Raw genomic sequence first — 12025 nt, forward strand, 5'->3', positions numbered from 1 at the left:
AAATTTGACTTGTTAACTTAAATAGCCTCATTTATACCATAATATAATATAAGGACACAAAAATAATCTCTAGTTACACTTCTGATAATAATATTCTTTGATAATATGCAGCATATATTGTGATATATATATATATATATATATATATATATATATATATATAAGAATTGGTTATTCTATATAAATTATGGTGAAGTGTGCCCTTATTTGGCAAATATATATAGTCACATGATGCCTACGTGTCTGTATGTCATTATGAAAAATTAATCACGCTGTCTGTCGTTGTCAGTTAATTCGAAATGATGGCTTCCTCTAGAACACTTTCATGTTATACATATTTCGGGTATTTTAAAGCATTTATTTGATGGAAAATGTCGCTGAATTTTGCCCAAGGGATAAGGTGTTGTGCGAATTTTTGTGAGAATAAAAAAAGTGAAAGGGGAAAGTTTTGAAATCCTGAAACGAAGCATTCAAGGTACGTTCTATGCATGTCATAATATTTTCTTCTGGACTCGATCGGCAAGGCTTGTTTTCGCTCTTATACATGCTATATTATGAAGCAAAAAAATTATAAATATATTGTCATCCAAACAAGACAGATTAAAAAGAAAAAAACTATATGATCTTTTTATATGATCTTTTGAGTAGTTTTCAAAGTGAAAAATAGAGTTCCATTTTTGAGTAATGTTATTTAAAATTTACCGACCCCAGTTTGTCGAGGTTGTTATATTATACATAAAGTGTTTTTTTTTTTAAACTGACATACAGCATAATAAATTATATATACCTGTGGCTGTGTTCTTATAGTCATTCCAGCTAGTTGTACATTTTTAGTAAGCGTTTTTTTTAAATATTTCGTGTTTAAACCATCATGAAAAAAACAATTTATGACAGACGTAGTGTAAAAGCTGAATTTCCACTCTCTAAAGACTAAAATGATTGTTTTTCCAATCGGTTGCAGGTTGTATATAAGACATGTTTATACAGTACGCTAGTCGTAGAGGCAAATGACTGCATGTGAAAGTGACAAATTGCTGCATGTCATACAAGGCATGTTGAAAGCTATTATATTCGTTGCAGGGCAGGACAGTCTAGTATAATTTGACCGTAATTTTGTATATATTATCTGTTACAAACGCTGTAAAATGTCACGCACTGTTTTTGTTTATATCTACTTGTAAGTAATTCGTTTTGTCCAATAATGAAATTCACATACCGTTATTGGCGCTGTTTAATAGTTCTTCATTTTCTGCAAAGACTAACTTTCGTTTGCCGTAAAATATTGATGGAACAGTGCTTTCTTGAAGTCTATTTCTTTCCTCGATATTCACGAAACAAATATTTTCAAAATGGACCTCGCATAGCTTGCAATTATTATAACGATACTTTGCATTTTTCTTCGCTAGGTCATACCTACCACAGGCAATAACCCACTGTTCTGACCTAAGATAATTTTAGCAAAGATATACCGTTGTTTTTATGTCTTTAAGTAGTAAATATATTTAGAACAGCTTCTGAATTTTAGTTGAAAAGTGAAAACATAAAAATGCGACATACAAATTTACCTTATTGGGTTTTTCAGAAAGCGGAAAAAATGCAGGTTTTTCATTACAGCTTTATTATTTTTACATGTATATGCTGAGCACCAAGTTGTGCCTGCCTTTCTACGACTTTTTTTTCTTATAATTTCTGTCATTTAGCCGATATTTAATTGTTAACAAATAAGTAAGGATATAAATAAAATTGAAATTTGAAAGACGACATATATAGACACAATAGGACCAGAGTGCAGAGGGTATAAATTATAAAAGCAATTACGTAATGACAAATGACGAATATCCACGCAATCTACACTTGCCAGCAAGATGGCTGCCGTGGGACATTTTTGTTAAGAAGATGGACATCTGTCCTTCCTTTATCTATGGCTAAACCCAGGATGGGCGACAATGCATGCTGGTGCCGTTTTGAATCACCGTTTCCAATTCCTGTATAACAAGCTCGCTTTTCAGAACTTCTTTGTACTCCTCAATTTCCATGTTCTATTTGGCTCTAACCGACAGCCAAATTTACACATGAAATATAATCTGCTATAGATTTGTATGCATGTAAGAAATTTTGTCTCGCAACATGCAAGCTAAGTCACGCAACCAGATGCGCAACTAATACGTTATTTAAACGAAAACCATTCTTCCAGTTTCTTAATTCGATCAAGTCTCCTTTGGAGATCTTGTAAACGATCGTCATAAGGCTGCTTTTTCTTGTGATGACTATCAAGCCATTTTTCGTCGGCAACGATTTCACCGATATACATATGGACCAAAGCTAGGGTCATCATCGTCTATACTTTGATGGTCAGCACTGGCGATCGCTTCGCTAGCTCTGTCTATTTAGTATAGCCTGGGAATATAATTCCAACTGGAGTGGTAAATTGGTAACTATCGCTTTCCGTATCTGAGCTGGATGAGCCATTTTCACCGAAGTTAAAATAATATACTCACTTGTTTATAATAAAGGTTTTACTGTTGATAAAGCGCGAGATGCCAGACCAGTTCCTACTGTGACGTATTAGTTACCAATTTCCCGGCCTTGCAATTTTGAAAATCTCTTGCCATTAAAATTTGAATATTTTGAATTTCAAAGAGCTATTACTTGGCTAAAAAAGCCTCAAATGTAATTTTGTTTAGTATTTTTGTTATCTACGTTTCATGAAGATTTCAAAAAGGTGAAATTCATTTTTGTGTTAGGAGCACTTTAAGTCAAACAAGCAGTAATGTAACCCTATTTTTACACTTTGTACCCTTCCAGTGTTCCTGGGCTTTCTGATAATCATACAAATATTTAAAAATGTGCATATTGTACCTGAGGATGCATCTTAATGACCCACAACTCCACTTCTCTTGAGGCGATCTTCAATTGTCTCTTCTTTCTACTGGAAGTTTACAAGCATTATCTTGTTCCTTTTCATTTCCTGTGTCATCATAACCATCTGACAAGCATTGTTTTTCAAAAAGTGATTGTACTTTGTTCCTTATTTTTGAGTATCCAATGTTCTTTAGCAACGGATGATCTCCTGACACTTGTCTTACTTCATCTAATGTGATAGTACTTTTCCTTATATTTTCTGCAAAATTTTCTATATTTTGTTCGCAAGTAAATAGAACTTGTCAGCTGTTTGAACATTTTGGACCATAAGAGAAGCTAAATCACCTCTTAGATCTTTGTTTTTCTTGTGAACGGCAAAAACAGCTGCCTTTCGGAATGCTGTTGCACCCCCAGCAGATGCAGCCTTTCCGAATTCTTTCTCCCAGAATGAGCCTATTTGGCCCCCAACATGTAATGAATCCATCTCGCATCCCTTCCAGCTAAGAAACACATTTCTTTTTTCATATAACTTTACATCTGGAAGGTTGTTTCGCATTTTTTGAAATAAAAATTTTCATATATGTGTGGAGTCTTGGTTGTAGAACAATATTAACTGGGCCATGTGTTGTGTACGTCTTGTGCTTTTTGACTCAAACAACATAGCATCCTTCCTCCAGTGTAGCCTTTTCAAATTCCTCTAACCTCATGTTTGCTAGCACACCAGAACGACTCCCATTGTTAATATACTCTGGCGGTCAAAAATAACTGCTCAAATGTTGCTATTATCGTATGTAACAGGAATCGTGATAATCAATCTTTTATTTTACACTAGCAGTCAAAAAGAACTACTTAGATACAAATTCATAAAAAAGAAGCGGATATAGGAGAGAGCTTCATAGGTATTTTGGATAATTCTCTCATTTCCGTATAGCTTAGCATCTAATCTAGTCTATATTTACTCGTATATATTGTTAGATGGGCGGTTACGTTCATTTGAGAGCATTTTGACTTGCTTTGAGCAGTTCTTTTTGGCCGCCAGTGTATATCATAGTCAATAAGTAGGTCACGTACACAGGTGTATTCAGCTTGTGTCAAGACATGAGCACTTACATTATAATCGCCAAGTAGTTTTATTGCATCCTGTACAGTTTTAGAAGAGTCAAATTCTTTGATTTGCTCAGGTGTTTTCATGTTTGCAGTGGCGTAGCCAGCAGAATAATTGGGGGGGGGCACATATTCATATATTCGTGATACACAGGATTAATTTCTTTTCAAATCAATTGTCTTTACAGTCTGTTAACATGAATATATGAATATTCGCCCCCCCAATTATCGTTGCTGGCTACGCCACTGCATGTTTGATAGGTCCTCCACACATTTTTCCCAAAACCTGTCCTTTGTCAACTTAAGGCAAGAACTTGCCCACATTTTAGCTTGGTTTGAGAGGCTTACTAAATCAGCTTGGGTGATTTTCAAGGAACTCAACAAGCCTTCACATTCACATTGCATATACAGAAAGAATTGTGACAGTGTGCCCAAATACGACTTCATGGTTCTAGGCCGTTGGCTGTAACGCGAAAACACTCAGTTTCGTCGCCCCCAACGCGGTGCTAAGATATTTTAGCAGGGATTAGGAAAATAAAGTGTGCTGATTTCAAATATCTTTGTTCCCACACGCCAAACCGCGCAGTTTTTGCACAACTCACGGCCAAAGTTCTATATTTTTATATACTGAGAGCCATTATGAATTCCGCGGTATCTTTGATCTTTCGGCTACATTACTTGAAGTATCGAGAGTGTTCGAGAAACGTGGGCTCATATTAAATAACTCAAATAATAAAATATAAATATGGATGAACCACCAAGAAGAACGCTTTCTGCACGACAATGTTTTATTCATTTCGAAGGTAAATCTAGGGAATTCTTCTCGTTCAAGTTAACACAGTTGATAAAACCTGAATGAGTTCAAAACGAGGGTTAGTTTGGATGAAAAACGTACTCAAATCGTGACCAATGTTGGACATCGCGAGCGTTAAACGCATTGTGTATATCTCGTATATTATAGAATTTTTTGTACAATACGGGTATATAAAAGTTTCCATTACAGAAATATAACAAGATTATGTACTATAACTTCCAATATAGTAATTAATAAGATTTTCCAAGTATTAAATTGCTTATTTCTTCATGGACTTGGTGTTAGTATTACTCAAGGACAAGCCAAGGTTTTATTATACTGTATATAGAAATAGGTATTTATAAAAGACGTGTAAAGGAAATAAATATGCTCATATTGGTTTAGTTCGGTGTGTTGTTATTTCCATTTTAATTACACATTTGACATAGGTCGATCTGAGTCGTTATTCCGCATGAGAAATCTAACAGTCTTTGCCTGCCCCACAATCCACACATCGTAGTTTTAGCCCTTATCAGGAAAACACCATTCACCAAACGGCAATGTTTTATTCATTTTAAAGGAAAGTCTGGTGAATTGTGTCAGTTAACACCGCATACATTTGCTAAAATAAGCGAGTATTGTCAAAAGTGGGTCAATTTGGACGGCGAGCAAAGCAAAATCGCCGCAAATGTTGCTGAGTTTATGAAACATTGGTCACTTGATTCGGAAAATGAGCTAGTGCCAGAGGAAATTGCAAATGCGCGATATCACAAAGAGTGCTATGTTCGTTTCTGTGATAAAACAAAAATCGAAAGAGCCGAGAAAAGAATGAAGAAAAAGGAAATGACTGTTGAAGCATCCAGCCATGGTGAACCGAGCACTCCTGTTATCAACCGACCAGCACCTGCACCTGTGCGTATATCACCACGGACATTGATTAGCGGTAGTGAAGCGATTCCCAGACGAAACAGACACGTTCTACCAGAACGGTGCATAATTTGTAAAAGACAAGATGCGTACAAAGTGGACAAGGTGATCTAAAAGTTACCTTACAAAACAAATATATTTTTAAGTGGCTGCGAACGCGGCTCGACTACTTTCAAACCGTAATAGTTAATCACTGACGTATATTTTATAGGTTACTAGAAAACGAAAATTAGATAAGCTTGTTCTGGCGGAAACGTTCAACGGAGGACTTTTGAGGGAGGCTGCAGAAAAGAAAAAAGACGAGTCGATTTTAGCACATATTAGAGGTAAAGACTGTGTTGCTATAGAAGTACGCTACCATAGGCATTGTCATTTGGATTACTGCAGATTCCTGACCCGAAAATCCACAACTAGTAAGCCAACTGATGAACTATACCAATCAAGCTACATCGCCTTCTGTTCGAAAATAATTGACAAAAGGCTTATTGAAGAAAAACAAATAATGCGAATGAGGGTGTTACACGACATTTTTGTGGAACAAGTTATGAAATTTGAAAAGCTTGATGCATCCAATTACCGTCCTACTCGACTGAAGGCTAGACTACAAAGAGACTATCCACAACTTGTCTTTCATCGTCCTGCAACCAGGAATCAAAGTGAACTGGTCTTTGTTGAAGAGTTATCTGTAGGTGAAGTAGCAGAGACCCGTGAAACAGTAGATACTGAGGAATTTGAGAGCGATAGCGATGATGAAATGATTGCTGAAGCTTCAATGGATAAAAAGGAAGTAACGTTGAAAGAATTCTACGATGTTGCTTTGGCTTTAAAAGATGCCATAAAAAGAGCACCTGCAATGAATGCAACTTGGCCACCATCCTCGGTCGATCTCTCAACAGACCAAGTACATAAAATGGTTCCAATTTTGTTGTTTAATTTCATTGCTTGGACATTAGGCTTCTCAGATTATCCAACAATGTCGACTCGGCTTGAACTAGAAGAGTCACAGTTGACAAAAGTGATGTCGATCTGTCAAGACATGTTGTTTATAGCGTCAAATGGAAGGAAACAAACACCAAAGTCGTTAGGACTAGGTATGGCTGTAAGACAGCTTACGCGGTCATCACAACTCACGCAAATTTTGAATGGTTTTGGCCACTGTTCTAGTCACTCTGCCATTTTAACATATGAAACAGACTTGGCTAGGTTAGCTATAAAATCAGACTGCTATATCCCAAAAGGCGCAGAAAAACATAAGTTTACTTGTCTGGTGTATGATAACGACGACTTTTCGGAGGATTCTAGAACGCAAACCCATATACTTGGTGGTATATTAATTCAACGGGAGGAATCATTTGACAATCAACCAGCCGTAGTCTCACAGCAGCTGAAGAAGGGTGGGAGAACTTTCCAGGCTCCAAGTGAAGCTATGGTTCCGTACAGCCTTGGCAAAAAGAAGACACCAAGCTTCCTAAATACATCAGTTTCATCAACCATTTTCGAAACAGACGACCCGTTGCATCAAGAACTTGCTAGGAGGTTAGATATTGCCTATTTTGTGATGAAGATGCTGCAGAATCACTACGGAACGTTACTTCCTGGTTGGACAGGTTTCAACATTCTTCTAAGGCAATCAGCAATACCGCCAATGTCTCGAATCAGATACCTACCAATAATTGATGGATCTCCCAGTGAATACTCAACATTGTATACAGCGCTTTTAAAGAGCGTGGATATTGCAGATAAGTTGTCACTAGAGCACATCGTCCTAGTTTTTGATGAAGCAATCTATGCAAAGATTCAACAGATTAGGTAAATACTAAAGTGCCGAATGGCATTTTTACCAAACTGATACCTTCTTGAGTTATTAGAATTTCTAAGGAGCCTGTTTCATTGCATACCTCTCGCTTCCGTGCATTACATTCTTTGTTTTTATCTATATTATCAGGTGGAAAGATGCGACTTTTATGAAGAGGTTTGTTGTCAGGCTAGGCGAATTTCATGCGACAATGTCGTTCCTGAGTGCAATAGGGAACATGTTCAGGGATGCTGGGTTACAGGTATAAGAGCATATTTTCTCCATACCGTAACTTCCTTGTATCACAATATTTAATTGTCGATTTTTGAGATTAGGGCAGGATAGCTATATAGGTTTATGTAACAAATGTCTGTAATATTTTTAGGATATACTTATCGAATCTGATGTTGTTGGACAAGGACAAATTAAGGGTGTATTAACAGGAAAGCATTATAATCGAAGTATGCATTGCCACAAAGTAATGAGTGAAGCTCTGCATAGACTTCGCTTCCAAGCATTTTTGGATAGCCTCAGTTCTGAGGATTACAATAATGTCTACTCAGTCGCGTCTGACCTGCTGAACATATTTCCAGACGAGAAATTTAGGATAGCCTTACAGCTGAACCATTCTCACATATTGTTGATAAATACGAGGATTTTGTTGTGCAGGAAAGTGAAGGCAACCCAACGTTTGCATTGTGGAGTACTTACCTTGAAATGACAGGCATATTACTTCAATTTGTAAGGTGAGAATATTAATCGGCCTAGTTCTTTTACTGTATAACAACTACCTTCAATTTTGGAAATTTGTGGTTAAGATATATTTAATCAAGAGGCATGCAACAACTGTTTTTTTGGGGAAATAAGTTGTATCGACTCCTATAGAGCTACACGAGAAGGAAATTGGGAACTTCATCTCTCGACTATGCGTTCAATGCTAACATGGTACTTCGGATGTGATCGAGTGAATTATTGGCCGCTATGGAACGGCATATTGGCTTGAAATGACAAGATTACCAGATACACATCCAGGTAACACGCGCATCCTTATGGTTTTTTGCCTTATATTCCAATCAAAATTTGGCTGGTGTACACAAGATTAGTGTGTCGTGCTATTTCATCAATTCTTTGAATAGATACTTGTTTCCACTTTTTCTATTTTTAGCAATATTGGGAGATCTACGTCAGCAATGGACTGTGCAACGCCAACAGAATCATGGATTTTCCTCAATCGCGTGTGACATGACTATTGAGCAAACATTAAATAGAGATTCGAAAACTACGGGTGGTAAGACCTAATTGATTTCTAGTTCTCCAGTTGCATGTCCATGCACCGATTTTAAGAGTACACACTTTTTTTTTCAGGAATGGTTGGAATAACATTGAACCGGGGTGCGGTGCAACGATGGATTCTTTCTCAATCTGATGCTATCACAGAGAATGCATGAAGATGGCAGGCACTGACACAGTTAAAAGGTCCCGTATATTAATTTTTCTTTTTCATAGAAGTCAACGTCGTTTTAATGTTTATACCTCAACTTTATAGGAAAAGAAAGGAATTAGACATGCCACAAAGAACTCGCCATGAGAAAGATGTCTTGGGTATAGTGAACACGCTTCAGAATATGATAAATCCTTTTGAAACGGATAATGATATAACAGAAATGATTCACTTGTCAAGTGGTTTAGTTGCTACACAAGAAGTAAAGAATGACTTACTAACAACGAAACAACGAGGAGAAGAATGCGTGACTGCTTTTCTAAGAACAGATTACTAGTTCAAGAGCCTGATATTTTTTCAACGATTCCCAAGCTGAAGTTGAAAACTTTTTCATCGATGACTAAGAAAGTTAAAGTTAGTTCAGCAAAAGGTGTTGAAGCCACCCTTAAGAATAACCGTAACCTATTCGCTCGAATGCTCTTGCTGGCACAAAGTAGAAATGTTGACATGAAGGAAGTTCTAACTTATTCCTTGGGTCCATTTCCTTTATCTCTTTCAACCGGGATGGGCACTTTGCACAAAACCCAGAAGAGCAAGTTGATGACATCAATTGAGTCAAGTGTGCAAGATCACATAATCGATAGTCTTCCGGCTGGAAACGCAGTTATTCTTGATGGAATGGCAATCATTCAGTCCACGAAGAAGCTACCTTCATCGTTTGGAGAACTTGCAGAGCAGTTGTTTTCAAGGATGATAAACTTGGCGATTTATCACAAGTCTTCGCGTGTCGATTTTGTGGTAGACCGATATCAGATGTAAGCATCAAAAACCTCGAACGCAACAAGCGGGCAAGCGGTGGATTGGCAGTAATCAATATATACGGAGCTGAGCAGAAACTGCCGACACAATGGAGCAAATTTCTTAAGCATGGTCGAAACAAAGAAGATCTTGTTCGGTTTTTGTTTGAACAGTGGAGTACATACGCATCATTTATGTTTAGCGGTATTGTAGTCTACGTTTGCCATGATGACAAATGCCATCGCCTTAAGCCGGGTATTGAAGGTGCACCTCTCACGATTCGAGAAATAGCGACATTATCTTGTGATCATGAAGAAGCGGACACAAGAATGCTGCTGCATGCAAATCATGCATCTCAATCATATGGAAACATTTTGATAAAGAGCCCCGATACAGACGTCTTCATTATTATGCTTTACTTTTGCCATATTCTTCAATGCGAATTGTTCTTTGAGACCGGTGTGAATGAGAAAACTCGTATCATAAATGTACGATGTGTTCAGCAGCAGATTGGTGAGAAAGAAGGCAAAGCGTTAGTTGGATTTCATGCATATACCGGTAAGCAATAATTAGTCTGCAAATGTTTATAATGTTTATAATCTAAAATATATGAATAGTTCATATCATTACCAGCAAAAAAAGCTAGTACAATCTGGATAAATGTTCGTTCCTTTACCACCTTTAGGGTGTGATTCCACTAGCTCGTTTTATGGTCGAAGTAAAATATCAACCTGGAAGTTGGTTTCCAATGACGAAACAGCTCTTGATACACTTGCTCGCCTAGGAGATGATTTTACAGTAGATGAACGCATCCAGAAAAACCTTGAGTCATTGACATGTATGCTATATGGGGCTAAGGAGACCGAATCTGTCAACGAAGCAAGGTATAATCTATTCAGAATGGGCAAATTCTCTGACGAATCCTTGCCTCCAAACGAGGACTGTCTCTTACAGCACATGCAGCGGGCAAATTACCAGGCAGCAGTATGGAAAAGGGCAACAACTCAGATTATTGATGCACCTTCACCTACTGTTCATGGATGGAAAATTGATGAGGAGGGAAATATTGATGTGGTGTGGATGACGAAGAAATGTGCCCCAGATGTGCTACTCAAAGATTGCAACTGTAAATGTAAGGCAGGGTGTTCAACCTTAAGATGTTCCTGTAAAAAGTCAAACAACAAGTGCAATGAAATGTGCCAGTGCGTTGGGTGCACAAATTGCCCCAACGCATCCAGCGAAAGCCTTGAAGATGATTCGGACGATGATTTGGGAAGTGATATGGAGGATGAAAACTAACATTCTATACACCCAGTATTTGTATACACCCAGTATTTATTTTATATATATATATATATTATACGTATTTTAGAATTATTTGTAGAATATCAGAGTTTACATGACCAAATTTTTGTCGTGATTTGATTTTGTTTCCCAGCCATGTTTTTAGCCGTTTTAAAATTTTTCCAGATTTTATCGACTGTACTAACTTGAATGTGAAGCTAAATGTCACAATTCGCCAGATTTATCTTCGAAATGATTAAAATATTGCCGTGAAAGAAGCGTTATTCTGGGAAATCATCCATATTTTCTGATTCGATTGTTTATGCGCCTACGTTTCGTGAGTACGTCTGAATACTTCAAGTAACGAAATCGAAAGATCAAAGATACCGAAGAATTCAAAATGGCGCTCAGTTGATAAAAATACTGAACTTTGGCCGTACATTATGAAAAAACTGCGTGGTTTGACGTGTGGGAACAAACATATTTGAAATCAGCAGATTTTATTTACCTAATTCCCGTTTAAATATGTTAGCACCGCGGTAGGGGCGACGGAATTCAATTTCTAGCCTTAATTTGGCCACACAGCCAACGGCCTATTCCTGGTTTTTTCACTTTCTCAAACTCTGTTAGCCAATTATCTCTGAGCATAGTCTTTAACAGTAAGCCACTAACTGATGGTTTATCCAGATTTATTAATTCCATCACCATCTCGACTTGACGCTTGCATTGACTGGCAACCTTCTCATCTTTCCGTCCGCCATCTGGACTGGTCAACCAGTTTTTAAAATTCACAAGTATTGTAGCACTCTCTTTTGAAGTCAGTTGAGCACTAGAGATGGCCTGGTTATAGAAGTATGCATTGGATCTTCACTGTCGTGTGTATTTTGGGGACAGCTTTCCTCACCTGTATGACTTCCATTATCACTACCAGCATCACCACTCACAACACCCATAATCACCACTACCATCACCAATATTGCCAATAATTACTTCATCATCTAAAACAAAATCATGATCTTCT

At 37.4% G+C, this 12025-nt stretch overlaps 1 protein-coding gene and 1 long non-coding RNA gene across 2 annotated transcripts; both read left to right on the forward strand.

The window, feature by feature from the left end:
- Positions 1-4711: 4711 nt before the first annotated feature.
- Positions 4712-8092, forward strand: LOC114527720. Its single transcript, XM_028549418.1, has 6 exons — positions 4712-4769; positions 5340-5791; positions 5898-7495; positions 7632-7743; positions 7867-7959; positions 8075-8092. The coding sequence occupies exons 1-6, from the start codon at positions 4712-4714 to the stop codon at positions 8090-8092; spliced, it is 2331 nt and encodes a 776-aa protein (XP_028405219.1).
- Positions 8093-8457: 365 nt separating this feature from the next.
- Positions 8458-8908, forward strand: LOC114527773. The gene is made up of 3 exons (XR_003687444.1): positions 8458-8513; positions 8647-8769; positions 8847-8908. It is a non-coding gene; the product is annotated as an uncharacterized LOC114527773 (long non-coding RNA).
- The last annotated feature ends 3117 nt before the right edge of the window (positions 8909-12025 follow it).

Source organism: Dendronephthya gigantea, unplaced genomic scaffold, assembly GCF_004324835.1.
Source record: "Dendronephthya gigantea isolate DGI-Jeju-01 unplaced genomic scaffold, DenGig_1.0 000046F, whole genome shotgun sequence".
Lineage (NCBI taxonomy): Eukaryota > Metazoa > Cnidaria > Anthozoa > Malacalcyonacea > Nephtheidae > Dendronephthya > Dendronephthya gigantea.